Genomic DNA, 15,037 nt, shown 5'->3' with positions numbered 1-15,037 from the left:
CACCTATTTTCCAAAATGCTGGATGTCATTTTCTGGCGTCCCGTCCTGAGTGTGTCCCCTCCCCCTCCGGCCTCAAAAAAATGGCACTATAGAAAAATCTACTTTTTATTTATTCTTTCAGGGGGGCGCGGTGGTGCAGTGGGTTGGACCGGGTCCTGCTCTCCAGTGGGTCTGGGGTTCGAGTCCTGCTTGGGGTGCCTTGCGGCGGACTGGCATCCTGTCCTGGGTGTGTCCCCTCCCCCTCTGGCCTTATGCCCTGTGTTGCCAGGTAGACTCCGGTTCCCCGCGACCCCCGTATGGGACAAGCGGTTCTGAAAATGTGTGTGTGTGTGTGGATGTCATTTTCTGTCATTTTACATTTGGATCTCATAGTCTTTTTTTTGATTTTCAACTTCCCACTGTCAGCATGTAATCCAGTGAGTAAGAAATTGATTTTGGGCTCCCAGGCCAATGAGCACATGTTCACTTAACATATTAGCAATATACATAGGGAGCAGCTGGTAGCACAGTGATCAGAACTACTGCTTTATATCCAAAGGTTGCAGGTTTGAATCCCACCTCCAGTTGTAGCACCCTTGAGCAAGGTACTTACCCTAAAAGCGCTGCAGTAAAATTACCCAGCTGTATAAATGGGTAAATAATTGTAAGTAGCTTAACAGTGTAAGTTGCTTTGGAGAAAAGCATCAGCTAAATGTAAAATACATGTAATCCTAGAACAAAATACCACTGCATACCCATTTAAGGGACATATGAAATTACTAATACAGATTTTACAGAATGTTTTTCAAAACATATTTGTTCTGTCCGGCAGCCCACCGGAGCACGGACACGCACAAACCATTTTAAGTTTAATCATTTACCAGGGCACCCTCAGGCACCCGCAATATTTGTTGCTGAGGTCTTCATGGATCGTCTGTTCCTTAGTTGTTAGAGCAATTGGAAAAGCAAAGTAGGTTTACTTACAATCCTTTTGTATGGATGCTAGAAAGTCTATGGTTTCCATCTAGTTGGCCCCAGTTGACTGCCTCACACTTTTGTGAATGAATAGAAATTACATGACTTGTGACATTTTTTCTATTCACAGTCTTTTGGAGTGAGTTGCTTGTAACACATTATTACTTAGGCATGACATCAATGTAGTGTTGCAGTATTTTGTTTGTAATAAAACACTCAGTAATATCTGAGTTGAACCTCTGACATACCTCTGGAGATAGACGAAAAGATTTACCTTATAGTTAATCCTTTGGACATCACACTACAAGACATTTATTACACGTTTAGTAAAAGCAAGACAACAGCACGTTTAATACAGCAGTTTATATTTGACATATTTCAAACCCATTTACATGACAGATGTAATATCCACCAACATAGATATTTCTCACCAAGAAAATATATTCAAATAAAAAATTGTACATCATGTACCTAAAACATTTTTATTATACTTCTGAGAGCAACATGATGTTTAAATAACTGTTGTATGTTAAGAGCTGAAGCCACAGTCTCAACTAAGAGATGTAAAAGATACAGGAGATGAAAAACATTTGTCATTTGTGATTAAGGGTGTCTCAGACCATAGTATTGTTGGAAATAATAATACAGTTTATTACACAACTAATGTTTGTTTCAAATGACAAAAGATATTGTGCAGATAATTCTTATAAATAAATTACCTTTGTGACTTGTGATTTTTTTAAAAAATATTTTCCTTTTTTCTCCTTTGGTCATCATTCTCCTAATCATCTCCAGCAATGTAATTAAAATATTCTATTTCTGCCTCTTTTTTTGTCTTTGAGTTTCATCTAAGCCAGGCCTCGGAAGATATTTCCTGATGATTTTGATTCATTGTCTATATTATTTTCTGCCTCCCTACCTCCTTTCTCTTCATCTTCCCCTCTTCCAAGCATCCGTAGGGGCCAGAGGAGGCCATGGAGCGCAGGGTCAGGTGCAGGGCAGCAGCGGGCTCCCTTCTCCTTGGTGAGAAAGTACAGCAGGGCATTGAGCCAGGCATTGAATGAAGCCAGCGGCCTGGTGATCTTGTAGCAGATGGAAACCATCCTCATGGTGTTGCATTCCACCCCCTTAGTGACTCTGAGTATGAGGAAAAGGGTTCGAGTCACGTGGAAGGGGAAGAAGCACAGTGCAAAGAGTAGGGTGATGGTGATGATGGTTTTGATGGATTTATGACGGCGGCGAACGTAGGAGGACTGTGGCCCCAGGGTGACAGACACAGCACCTCTTCTCTTCCCTGCTCTTCCACTGCTTTTTGGACTTCCTCCTACCTCCACTCCGTGCATGGACGGCTGCAGGCGCAGGGTTCGAATGATCGTCAGGACTACACGGGAGTAGCACCAGGCGATGATGGTGAATGGTACAAAAAACCCCAAGAGGTGGAGAACTATGCCGTATGGGATATAAATCCGGAACTCCGTGTCAATGGCATCATCCCAGCAATTCTGAATGACCTCTACTGGTCCGGCATTGACTCCCATCCCTGCCCGGCTACCTTCTTGTACTGTTCTGGTGAGGTTACCTGTTTGAGCAAAGCGAAAGATGGGGCTGGTCAATATGAACACCACAGCCCACACCACCAAACAGGTCCCCTTGACAGCCCTCTTTGTCTCCATGGTGACAGTCCTCATCGGATGGCAGATGCCCAAGTAGCGGTGCACAGATATGCAGGTGAGAAAGAAGATGCTGCAGTACAGGTTGAAGTAGAAGAGGAAGCGTACCAGGCGGCACATGAAGTCCCCGAAGACCCAGTGGTCTCTCATGACGTAGCTGGCGACTAGGAGGGGCAGCGAGAGTCCGTACATCAGGTCAGTGGAGGCCAGGTTGACCATGTAGATGAGTGAGGCGTTCCAGCGCTTGGTGCGGCGGAAGGAGCGGTAGAGGACCACTGAGTTGAGCGAGAGGCTGAAGACAAAGGTGAAGGAATAGCAGAGGGGGAGGAAGATGTATTTGTAGGATTCGTCAATGATGCAGGGCGAGGAGGTCACGTTTTCTCTTCTTGTTCCCATCAGCCCTGCCTGAGCGGTTGTTGTTATAATGAGCGCATTACTTCCCATGGCAGTGAAAGTGTTGTACTCTCATCCTTCCTTTTTCCTGATCTTCTTTAAGTCCTCTGTTCCCTCACTTTCTCTTCGCTTTCTGTCAGATGGATCATTCAGATTCCGAATTCGCTGATACGTCTCTTTAACTCTCCACCAAAAAGAAAGCTGCGCCGCAGTTTAATTTCACTCTTGCTCAATGCAGGATCAGTGTCTGGTCTTTCCGTTCTCTGTTTCATCTCCACTTGCCCTGATCCCACATACGAAAAACCTGCTTTCTCCACTGCACCCTTGCCCTTCCGCCCCTCCGCCTCCCTCCCTCTCTCCCTTCCTCCCTCCCTCCAGCCAGTTCTGATTCTCCTCTTGCACAACCTCTTATGCTGTTTGCCCTCTGGTACAAGTGGATGTTGCTGATTCAGTCTCTCTTTCACTCCATTAATTCCTCAGTCAGTAACCATTCTTACTCATGGCTTTTCCATCTCTCTATCCTCCTCTCCCTTTTTCATTCACCCTCGTGTATGACGGACCAATGGATTGTGCAGCTCTCTTTCCACACTGTCATTTCCAGGTCTACCTGTTTTCCATTTGGGAAGCTTTTGACAGTTTGAATAAACATGTCCGATCACTGCATAATTACTTAGTGAGTCTGCAAGCTGTAAGACAGCATTAGAGAACTGTGACATGAACCACTCCTGAACTGCTGAGATCTGAACATGCTCACATGATGCCATGTCACACTGCCTGTCCCATGGCAAGTGTGTCCATTTATAATGCAGCTGCTTAAGTATAACAGGTGTAAACAAGGGCAGCAGTCCAGAATCTCTCTGCTTCAGTGGTAAAAAGTAAGAAAAACACACCAGGAGATCATCATAACTATGTGTCAAACTTAGCCAGTTTTCATATAATCCCACCATGTAAAGGGCTCAAAATGTAGTGTTTCTTTGTAGTCATGCTCACAGTATAATGTGCTGTTATTTTCTCCCATTTCTCTGTCTTTCATTCATGTAATTCACAGGAAACAATAAAAGAATAAAAGTAAAAGTAAACAAAGATTTCTATACAAGCCTGTGTTTTGACCTTCTCTCCTCATTGTGTGCAATTCAAACTAAGGAGCTTCACCGCAATTACATGCCTCCTGTTAGATACCCAATAGGATATTGCTTGGGGATTTGCTTTATTGTATATCTGATATCTTTTGAACGATATTTTAAAAGGTTTACAACCTCAGATGGACAACTACTCACTGCAATCCATCATGTATTACTACTAAAGCCAGGCAGAATGCAAAAGGATGGAAAAACACGCATCCTGCAGTAGCCATGACTCCCTCCCCTTATGGCTTTTCCCAGACCTTCATTGCCTTACATTTACATTAAAACAATTAATGTATTAAAATCTACTGCTGTATTATTAAGGACCATGTGACTGTGGAGATAAAGCTGAAAATGGGAGATGTTAGGACTTTGCAACTGATCATAAAGCCATTAGGTTTACATACAAGAGCATGGTGATGTGTGGTCCCCCTGACATCAAGGTAAAAATATGAATTAAGGCAGAAGGCCAAGGGAAGAGTGATAATCTGTAGTTCTGCTTAACTGGTACAGCAAACAGTAGAAGCTCTATGCACTGTGGCTGCATGCAAAGACACATGCAAGGCATTCGAGTGAAAACTTACTGATATACACTGCTTCATCCTTTAACAGGCAGAACATGCTCCTGTTTCAGTGGTATGCCTTCATTCTGTGACACATGCCTTCATTTAAGCAGACACTCCCTCTGTAAGAGGAACGTTCCATTTCTTAAGGAGCTATATTCATCAGATTTGTTGTTTGCCATGCCAACCATGGAAGACAGCTCAATGACACAGTCCACACCTCCTCAGCTCTGCATGGCAGGATTCTATCTGTACTTCTTTCTCACTGTCTCACAACTCCTTCTGCCTTCTTACAACACCCTGTCTTTCCCCCTTCACTTTTTACTGCTGACCTGCTTGTTTGCAAACAGGTGTTCAGTGATTTTAGGGCTTTTGAGCTATAGGTCAGTGAGGGTGCACGCATGCTCAAGCTTGGGAATGGACATAAAAACATGCACCCATAGGGTTGACCTCTGTCCTTTTTCAGCTTTATACTGACACTTGGACCCCAAATAGGCACATTAACTAACCTCTTATTTATTCATTTAGCTTAAAAATTTTCTCCACACTGATGTACACAATTTACCTACTTACAATCACCCATTTATTACATTAGGTAATTTGTACTGGAGTAATTCAGGGCAAGTATCTTACTTAGGAGTAGTATAGCAGGAGGTAAGATTCAATCCTGGATCCCTTAAGCTCAAGCTCTAACCACTATGCTACTTCCTGCCCCAGTGCTTTCTTTCATGTGAAATCCTATAAACATACTAAAAAATGAATAATAAGTAAAAATGAAAACTAATAATAAAAACTCTATGGCATGTACCCACACACACATATTCACAAACTCCCAGTAATATTCAGATATATAGGAAGTGATGTACTTTTATTGAATAGAAAAATTTCTGGGGCTTGACAAACAGAGGCCAACAAAGTCAGGCCAGTGCAGTGAGACAGCCCCACGAGTACCTCCACAAACATATGGCTACAATGAGCTCCTTAGCAAACAGAGAGAAGCACAGGGAATACAACAGTTGCGTAAGGATCATTCCACATTATTGTTACCACCACAACGATGGCTTGGAAGCCATATAGTTCCTTGGGCATCAAAAGCAGCATACAAAGTTGAAAATACTGAAAATTCAATACTGAACACCATCATAAAAGCAGAAAGAAAACTTCCCTTAAAAATGTCCATGCCTGCCAATTTGATGTTGGGCAACACACTGCAGCTTTTATTCCCAGCCATTTTGGCAGGAGTGTCCAAAAAGTGATATCATCCAGTAGAGACGTGTGGCTTCTTTGCAGTTCAAATGGTCACATCACAATGTCATATCCTGCACCTCTAGGAGCATAGCATCCTGCTCTGTCCGCAGCTGGTCTCTGGTCAAGAGTCGGCGTACCAGTTCTGAGCTCAGATCTGGTGGATCATGACAAGTACACAAACAGGAAGACAGATGTAAAGGTCAAGGAAGTGGACAGACCCTGGTTCATTGTCTTAGTGTAGCAGTTCTGCCAGAACCATTTTTGCCCCATGTACGGTCTTGCTGACAGTGTGATACTGTCAGGATGGTCAGGAGCCTTGATATTTTAGCATTGTCATCAGCATTTTTACTCAGTGTCTGGCAGTGAATCAGTAGTGTTACTATATCATTATGGACGCAAATGTGGAGCAGCAAATAGGCTCATAGTTAAAGCCCTCACTTTATGATCAGAGGCCTCAGGTTCACATGGTGCACTTGATGGAAGTACTTTACCCTGAATTGCTCCAGTAACAATGACCCAACTATATAAACTGATAAATTATAATTACAAGTAGCTTAGCATGTAAATCTAACATTTTAAGAGAGAAAATGTTGCGTTCCATAAATACATTGGCTCCTCCTGTTGCAAGCATTCAAGTAACAAATTTTCAAAAATACAAATGTTTTCCTGTTTATTTATAACTGCTTTTTCTTCACTATTTTCAAAATGCAGCGCGAAAGCATCCTGTATTTACATGTCCAGCCAGTTTGGGCAGTAAAACACACCCAAACACAATAGAAGTTTGAGATCATTTTCAGCAACAACCAACACTCAACAGGGGTTTGTGGAGACAATGTATTTTTATCATTTTACGTTAAAAATTATTGTTGTAAAAACAAAGTATTTTTAATTTAATTTTTGGGTTTTTATTCAAGCTTTTTACAGAATCTAACCAATAAATAAACTGAAGGACATCATCTGTGTTAAAGTGGTCAGGAAGGTTTTATTTTTTGTAATTATAAATTAGCTTTCATTTTAATGTTGTTTCAAGGTGATTGTAACAAAATCAAAGACTTAAACAGCATTTTTTATTAATTGCAGTTTTATCTGAAGTCTTTAAAAATCTAGCCCATGAATAAATCCATGAATGTCTGCATTACTGAGCTTCTATTACGACCTAGTGCTAAAAGTGAAATTCTTGTTTATGAATATGTTGAGTTCCAAACTAGTTTCTTCCAGTCACAATTTTGTTCATAAGGTTCAACAGAATGTAAAACAGCAGTCAGTAGTGCAGCGGTATCAAAACCATGACATATTTCAGAAGAGGGTGTGAAGGTGTAAAAGGCAGTGTCGTGTGTGTCTCAGGACCTTACCATGAACACTCTGGGTGAGAGAGACCCTCAGTGCATCCAGTTGCTTCAGACTGAGAGCCTGGAGGTCACTGCGCTCCAACTTCTTCCTTTTCGTCACAGTATCAGAGCACGGTACACACTGAGGAAGAGGATGAGGCAGACTGATTATATGCCCAACACGTAATACAGTGGTTATGGACTAACTAGGCTCCTAGAAGGAGCCATGCAGGGATACCCTTGAGAAATACCCAACCTGAATTGCTTCTGTAAAATATCCAGCTGTAACAAATGGGTAAAACTGGGTAAGATCCAAGTGATATATACCCATAAGATGTGTGTTTCACCATTTGTGGGAAATTTCTACCTTTTTGGTCATGTTCTCTGCTGAAAGCTGTTCTCCTGTTTTCATGAGCTCCGTCAACCCCATACCTGTTCCTTCTGCTCAGTCCGCAGCTTGTCTCGGAGAGCGGTCAGTGCAGCCCTCACTTCCAGCTTGAAGCCGGTTGACCTGCTGCCACCTGTAGTCACTGGGGTTGGGGATGGGTTCCTAGCTTGGGGGGGCTGAAGAGTGATAGAGAAATATTTTATGAAGTAAAAATATTAAAAGTTACTGTTGTTACCATGGTGCAGTGGGTTGGACCGGGTCCTGCTCTCCGGTGGGTCTGGGGTTCGAGTCCCGCTTAGGGTGCCTTGCGACGGACTGGCGTCCCGTCCTGGGTGTGTCCCCTCCCCCTCCGGCCTTACGCCCTGTGTTACCGCGTAGGCTCCGGTTCCCCGCGACCCCGTATGGGTCAAGCGGTTCCGAAAATGTGTGTGTGTGTGTGTGTGTGTGTTGTTACCATTTCCAGATTATGAAGCACACTGTCTGGTCTATTCAATTACTCTTTTGTTGCATTTAAAAATTGTTTGTGAAATGTTGATCTACAGTGGTCCAGAGTCTGTCCTGGAAGGACAGAGTATAAGATACATCCCGGACAGGACACCAGTCCATAGCAGGGCAATGTCACACAATCACTCCCTAGCACATTCACACAAATGGCACAAATGGCAAGGAAGAGTCACCAATTCACTGGAAACATGTTTTGCACTGTCATTTTCCTGCCCCTACCGGCTGCGCAGTGTCTTCATCATCTTCATCTTCACTCTCACTGTTGTTGATAAAGCAGAGCTGAAGATTCATCTGGTTTTGGAGCCTAGTATAGAAAAAGGGAAAATTCTTCCTCAGTGTTTTTAATGCATTAGTGGGCAAGAATGTGGGTCTTGGAGATTATGACACATTGAATTTGAAAGATGAAATATTAAGCTATCCTTAATATGTAAAGGACTAAAGAAATGGTATGTATCACCCCATAAATCTACTAATGAGCACAAGGAAAAGTCTATGAACAGGGTGTTTCAGATGCTACCTTGAGGTGAGAGCAATGACACGGCTGTTGCATTCGTCCTCGCTGTCATCCCATACGTCTCTTCGACTTGAATCCCTCCAGACCCCAGACACACCATCTTGCTCCAGGACACTAGTACACTGGGGAATGAGTAGACACTCGATGAACTAGCCAGACAGATGAACTTCACTGACTGAAAAAGATTTCTTTAAGGCGGCTCTTTGTCTTCTTGTCAAGTCTTGTTTTGTTTTGGGAAAAAAACACTCATATCACTCATAACTTTTACCATATTAACTTCAGTGTCCTTCTGTCATGCTTTCTCACCTTGGATCTTTCTCTCCTTTCCTCCTCCTGTTTCTCCAGCTCAGCAATTCGCAAACTAAGGGCCTCCCAGTGCATGATGGGTAGGCCCAGGTCATCATCGGTACCCCTTTCTTGCCACACAAGGGCTGCTCCTTCTATAGCCTTCCCAAGGTCCTCTGCTTCATCACTCTCCTTCTCCTCTCCTCGCTCTCTCTGTCGCTCCTTCTCTCCCTCCACTCCTTGCTCCATCATGAGAACTGCTGAAGGCCAGGAGACAAGGGGGAGGGATGCGGGTGTCACTGTAAAGAGTCAGATATGACCAACATTGTCAGCAGAAGCAAAGGTGACAAAAACATCTTCCCAAAAGCTTCATAAAAGGTCCAAATTCTCACACAGACCCATACAGAAAACTTAGATATAATGTGATATTTATTGTATAACATAAACTACAGTTGTACGTAATTTCTATCTTTTTGGGAAATTATGATACAGAACACTTCTTCTTTGTTATTATGTTGATATCCAGCATTTGCACAAACAATATCACAGTTCTTTAAAATAAGTGCATAGAAACACAGAGAAAGAAGTAATATTCCTTGGGACAGAAGACAAAAAGTCTGGAAACAAGTTACTTTCATGATTCAGACTGTCATATTGCAGATATCCAGCATCTTTAAATGGTTTTTCATTAAGCATGAGGTTTTCTATTACAATACTTATAATTTTTCCTTTTTGTATGGAAGGGAGATAATTTTAAATTCTGAAGCAATGCTTTTCACAGTACTTGCACAAGAAAAGGCATCAGTAAGATATGAATTAAAATCAAACTGAGGCAAAAGCTAGTAAGACTGCAATTTATCTATATTTTTAGCTGCCCTGCTGACCCACACTAGCCTTTCTTTAGAAAGGGCAAATAACAATACCTGGTCCCAGGTGTGAGTACAGGCACAAGGGCTTGAAGCAAAATTGCACCTAAGCAGCACATGAGTCTATTATTCCCTCATGCAGAGAACAGACAAATAACTCCTAAAACTGGGGTCATTTGGATATGTACATTGTTGACAGACATTTGAAAGTATAATATTTACATGGACTATACTGTGCTGTTAAATCAGGCAAAATGGAAACCAAGAGATGGATACCTCACAGGTTTGTGTGTTTGGACTTTTTTAGACCAACTTTACTATAAAAAATGCATTGCAGACAAGCTTTGCATAAAAAAAAACTATTTTGCAAACCATCTGTATGATAAAAACTAAAAACTAAAATTTAGACTAGATTTACTATAAAAAAGATCAGCTGCAGCATAAAAAGCACAGTGTAGACCAGGTTTAGTGCAAAAAAACAACATTATAGCATAAAAAATGATGGTGTAGACCAATTTTACTGTACAAAAACTACAATATAGACCAGTTTTAGTTAAAAACCACAGTGAAGACCAGATTAAATTAAAAACACCACAGTGTAGTCCATTTATTGTATAAAAAGCTACAGTTTAGACCACTTTTGCTAGTGCAAAGACCACATTATAGACCAGTTTTAGTATAAAAACTGTAATGTAGACCAGTTGTTGCATGAACAGCTACAGTGTATCTAGTTTTAGAATAGAAAGCTACAGTATAGAACAGTCTTAGGGCAAAAACCATAGTGTAGACCAGTTTTAGTGTAAAAAGCTATAGTAGAGATACACATTTCAGTGTAAAATACTAGTGTAGGTCAGGTTTCGTGTAAAAGGCTACAGTGTAAATCAGTATTAGTGTTAAAAGTTACAGAGTAGATCAGTTTCAGTGTGGCTACAGTGTGTAAATCAGTATGTTAAAAGCTACACTGTTAGATCAGTTCAGTGAAAAAGGCTACACTGACTGTAGATCAGTTTCAGTGACAAAGCCAAGGCTGACCAGTTTCAGAATACAAAGTCGGTGTGGTAAGAGGCACTTACCAAAATGAGCTCAGCCCTCGATCTCCTTCCTCATCCAGCTGTTGTCAGATCCCCCGCAGTGTTCCTTCAGCAACTTTCTTCGGTTCGCCCCCTTCCTTCTACAGAAGGAAACACTCGTCCCTGCTGCTCTCCTTCCTTCCCAGCCTCCTCCTTCTCTCCACCCTTCCTCTATTCACGCCGTTTGTTTTCCCCACTCGGAAACGTGTTGGAATTCACGCCGGAGCGCCGCCGCCGCCACCGCCGCGCTTCAGCGTCTCCCAGAGGGCGGAACGGAGCCACGGCCGCTTCGGGGCTCTTATTCACGGTGAACACTGGAGCAAAAGTGAAACAAGTTCAGGAAAAAGTTCATGTAAAGAGCTTTTGCTCAACAGAAGACGGAGAAGGAGAAGGAGGAGAATGACAGGAAACATCCAGGTGTCCGATTTCATGGGCTGGGAACCAGATGTGGAAAATGTGGAAAATGCGAATCAAGCGATGGGATCACGAGACAGAATCGATTCTCCCCGTCTCAGTTCACCCCCTTTTTATTTTAGCACTTAAATAGCAATAAGGCACAGTGAATATTATTACATACTAGTGCATAATTAAATGCAAATACGAGTTATTGCATTTAGGTTAATTTAGTCGGCTAAGTGTCTTTCAATAAAACACTCAATAGAAATTACTGCAAACTTCGATTAAAACTAAGTGTCAATGTCGCTCTTTCCTTCTGCTGTGTACTTTTTGCTGCTTAGTTTACCGGTGCACACAAAACCATTTAAACAGCATCTGTAAACAGTAGTAGTCTACTACGTCGGAAATGGATTTTATCATTTATGTTTATTCATTTGTAATGGTTTTCTCCAAAGCGACTTTCAATGAACACTAGTCTTATCATCCCACCATACGCATACCAAATGCCATATTCACCAAGGTAACTTACACTGCTAGATACAATACTTAATGGGTCACTCATGAATATACCCGTGAAACACACTTTCTGTCTGTCACTCAGACTATGGGTCAGCTGAGCAGCGCCTCTTTGAATTGTGGGAGGCAACCGGAGGACCCGGAGGAAATTGAGCAGACACGGGAGAACCTGCAAACTCTCCACAGGCTGAGTAAATTGTACAAAAGTTTTTTTTTTTAAAGGTCATTTTCTTATACAATAGTGTACTGTATGGAGGCAGCTGGTAGCATAGTGGTTGGCACTACTGCCTTTAGATCCCAAAGTCGCAGGTCTGAATCCCACCTCCAACTGTAAAACCCAAGAAAAAGGCATTAACCTTAAACTGCTCCAGTAAAAAATAAATAAAAGCCCAGCTATATAAATGGGTAAATACTTGAAAATAGCTTAATAAGTCGCTTTGGGGAAAAATGCCAGATAGATAAATGTATTTAAACAGGCTGGCAGATTGTCGATACTGGTGTCATATCCTACAAAAGGTTGTAGGTTTAATTCCCGGAATCCTTGCTTCAATATCATCCATGCATCTAATTTCAATTAACCTCTTCTTCTGGTCAGGGTCGCGGTGAAGCAGAGCCTATTCCGGAAACACTAGGAATAAGGCTAATTGGGGGTACACCCTGGGCAGGATCCAATAATTGTCCTAATACATAATAAATCAATATACAGAAATATTTTAAATCAGAATCAGCTTTATTGACCAAGTATACCTGAGCATACAAGGAATTTGTTTCCGGTTTAGAGCAAATCTACAGTGTGCATTCACACATACAGACTACATAAGCACGTACTGAACTAGGCATAGACTAATACAAACATGATTACCGATAATATAATGCAGCAGACAAGAACATAGTATAATGCAGACAGAACATAAAACCATGTAGACATAATACAACTAAATGATCAAGCATAGAAAAAAGTATGCATTGACCTGTATCATAAAGTGACATTATAGTGCAGTGGTTGTCAGTTATTTGGAGAACATACTGCACATGGGTATGATGTTACTCAAAAGATATAAAGAAACATATTGTACATGGATATGATATTGCACAAAGGATATAAGGAAACATATTGCACATGATATTGCACAAAAGATGTAAGAACATACTGCACATGGGTGTAGTGCTGAACAAGTAGGGTACAGTAGTAGTAAAAAGTCCAGTGAAGATTGAGGTTATAGGAGGGTGTTTAGAATCTTTATGGCTGCCGGGAAAAAGCTGTTTTGGTGTCTGGTAGTTCTTGTTTTGATTAGTCTGTATCGCCTACCCGAGGGAAGTAGGCTAAACAGACAGTGAGTGGGGGTGAGGGGTCCCCTATGATTTTCTCAGCCCATTTCCTGACACGGGACATATACAGGTCCTGGAGGGAAGGCAGGTTGGTCCCGGTGATGCGCTCTGCTGACTTAACCAGTGTGTGAAGGCAGCGCTTGTCCGGTTGGGTGGCAGAGCCGAACCAGACAGTGATTGATGAACATAGTACGGATTCAATGGTGGCCCTGTGGAATTGGCACAGCAGTTCCTTCGGCAGGTTGTGCTTCCTTAGCTGGCGGAGAAAGTACATCCTCTGCTGGGCTTTCTTTGTTATGGTACTGATGTTCTTCTCCCACTTCAAGTCTTTGCGGATGGTAGTGTCAAGGAACTTGAAGGAATCAGTGCTGGACACAGTAGAACCTTGGATAGTGAGTGGTAGCAGAGAAGGTACTTTCTTAAAGTCAACTGTCATCTCCACTGTCTTACCGGTATTAAGTTCCAGGTTGTTGTGTCTGCACCACAAAGAAAGCCGGTCCACCTCCCGTCTGTATGCGGACTCATCGCAGTCCTTGATGAGTCCTATGACTGTAGTGTCATCAGCGAATTTCAGGATCTTAACTGATGAGTCCGCGGAGGTGAGGTCGTTTGTGTATATTGAAAAGAGCAGAGGGGAGAGCACACATCCCTGGGGGGGCACCGGTGCTGAGTGTGCGAGTGCTAGATGTGAATATCCCCAGCTTCACCTGCTGCTCTCTGTTGGTGAGGAAGCTTGTGATCCAGTTGTAGATGGATGTTGGCACAGGGAGCTGACTGAGTTTGTAGTGAAGGATGTCTGGAATGATTGTATTAAAGGCCGAAGTGAAGTCCACAAAGAGGATTTGTGCATATGTCTTTGTTGAGTCAAGGTGCTCCAGGATGTAGTGCGGCCCTATGTTCACAGCATCTTCCACAGACCTATTTGATCTGTAGGCAAACTGGAAGGGATCCAGCAGTGAGCCTGTGATGACCTTCAGACATGCTAGCACCAGCCTCTCAAAGCACTTCATTGCTACAGAGGTAAGAGCCACTGGTCTGAGTCATTCAGTCCCGAAATACAGGTTTTTTTGGGAATAGGTATTATGGTGGAGCCGGTTGAAGCACGTTGGGACCATGCTTGGTTCCAACCATCTATTGAAGATCTGTGTAAAGATGAGGGACAGCTGGCTCACACAGATTTTCAGGCAGGACGGAGACACCTGATCAGAGTCGGGGCCTTCCTTGTCTTTAATCTTTTGAACAGACGCCTTACATCATCTTCACTTATCGTCGAAGTTGGATGGGAAGAATGGTGGGTTGGTGGAGACTGGTGGACAGGTGTTAATGGCTGGTTAATGGGCCCCTCAGATATGCAGTAGAAAAAGTTCAGGTCTTCAGCCAATTGTTGGGTGTTACCTGAGTGAGGGCATCATGCTTTGAAGTTGGTGAGGGCTTGTAGGCCTCTCCACGCTGACACCGGATCATTAGCTGAGAATGTTTGTTTCAGCTTCTTGGAATAACGTCGCTTAGCAGTTTTGATCTCTTTAGTTAGCATGTTTCTGGCTTTGTTGTATAATGACCTTTCTCCACTCCTATAAGCTGCCTCTTTGTCCTTCCGTAGCTGCCTCAGTTTAGCAGTAAACCACGGTTTGTAGTTGTTGAATTTCCTGTGAGTGGTGGTCGGGATGCATGTGTCTTCACAAAAACTTATGTAAGAAGTAACAACATCAGTGAGTTTGTCAGGTTGTCAGCTGCTACTTCAAATACACTCCAATCGGTGCAAGCAAAGCAGCCCTGCAGAACCGACTTGGCTTCATCTGTCCATTTCTTCACTGTAGTGATTGTGGGTTTGGCAGATTTAAGTTTATGTTTGTATGTGGGGATTAGGTGAACCAGACAGTGGTCAGAGT

At 42.6% G+C, this 15,037-nt stretch overlaps 2 protein-coding genes across 2 annotated transcripts; both read right to left on the bottom strand.

Moving 5' to 3' along the window:
- Nucleotides 1-1,802: 1,802 nt before the first annotated feature.
- Nucleotides 1,803-3,048, bottom strand: LOC108922967 (P2Y purinoceptor 3-like). Its single transcript, XM_018733382.1, has one exon. The coding sequence runs from the start codon at nucleotides 3,018-3,020 to the stop codon at nucleotides 1,803-1,805; it is 1,218 nt and encodes a 405-aa protein (XP_018588898.1). The 5' UTR covers nucleotides 3,021-3,048.
- A 2,533-nt stretch (nucleotides 3,049-5,581) lies between these two features.
- Nucleotides 5,582-11,305, bottom strand: LOC108923043 (schwannomin-interacting protein 1). The gene is made up of 7 exons (XM_018733495.2): nucleotides 10,911-11,305; nucleotides 8,993-9,270; nucleotides 8,690-8,808; nucleotides 8,392-8,476; nucleotides 7,713-7,844; nucleotides 7,305-7,422; nucleotides 5,582-6,106 (listed from the first exon to the last, which is right to left on the bottom strand). The coding sequence occupies exons 2-7, from the start codon at nucleotides 9,221-9,223 to the stop codon at nucleotides 6,009-6,011; spliced, it is 783 nt and encodes a 260-aa protein (XP_018589011.1). The 5' UTR covers nucleotides 9,224-9,270; nucleotides 10,911-11,305; the 3' UTR covers nucleotides 5,582-6,008.
- Between the last annotated feature and the right edge of the window lie 3,732 nt (nucleotides 11,306-15,037).

Source organism: Scleropages formosus, chromosome 13, assembly GCF_900964775.1.
Source record: "Scleropages formosus chromosome 13, fSclFor1.1, whole genome shotgun sequence".
NCBI lineage: Eukaryota > Metazoa > Chordata > Actinopteri > Osteoglossiformes > Osteoglossidae > Scleropages > Scleropages formosus.
Note: the sequence above shows the minus strand (reverse complement) of the source record. Positions and strands in the feature narration are given on the sequence as shown.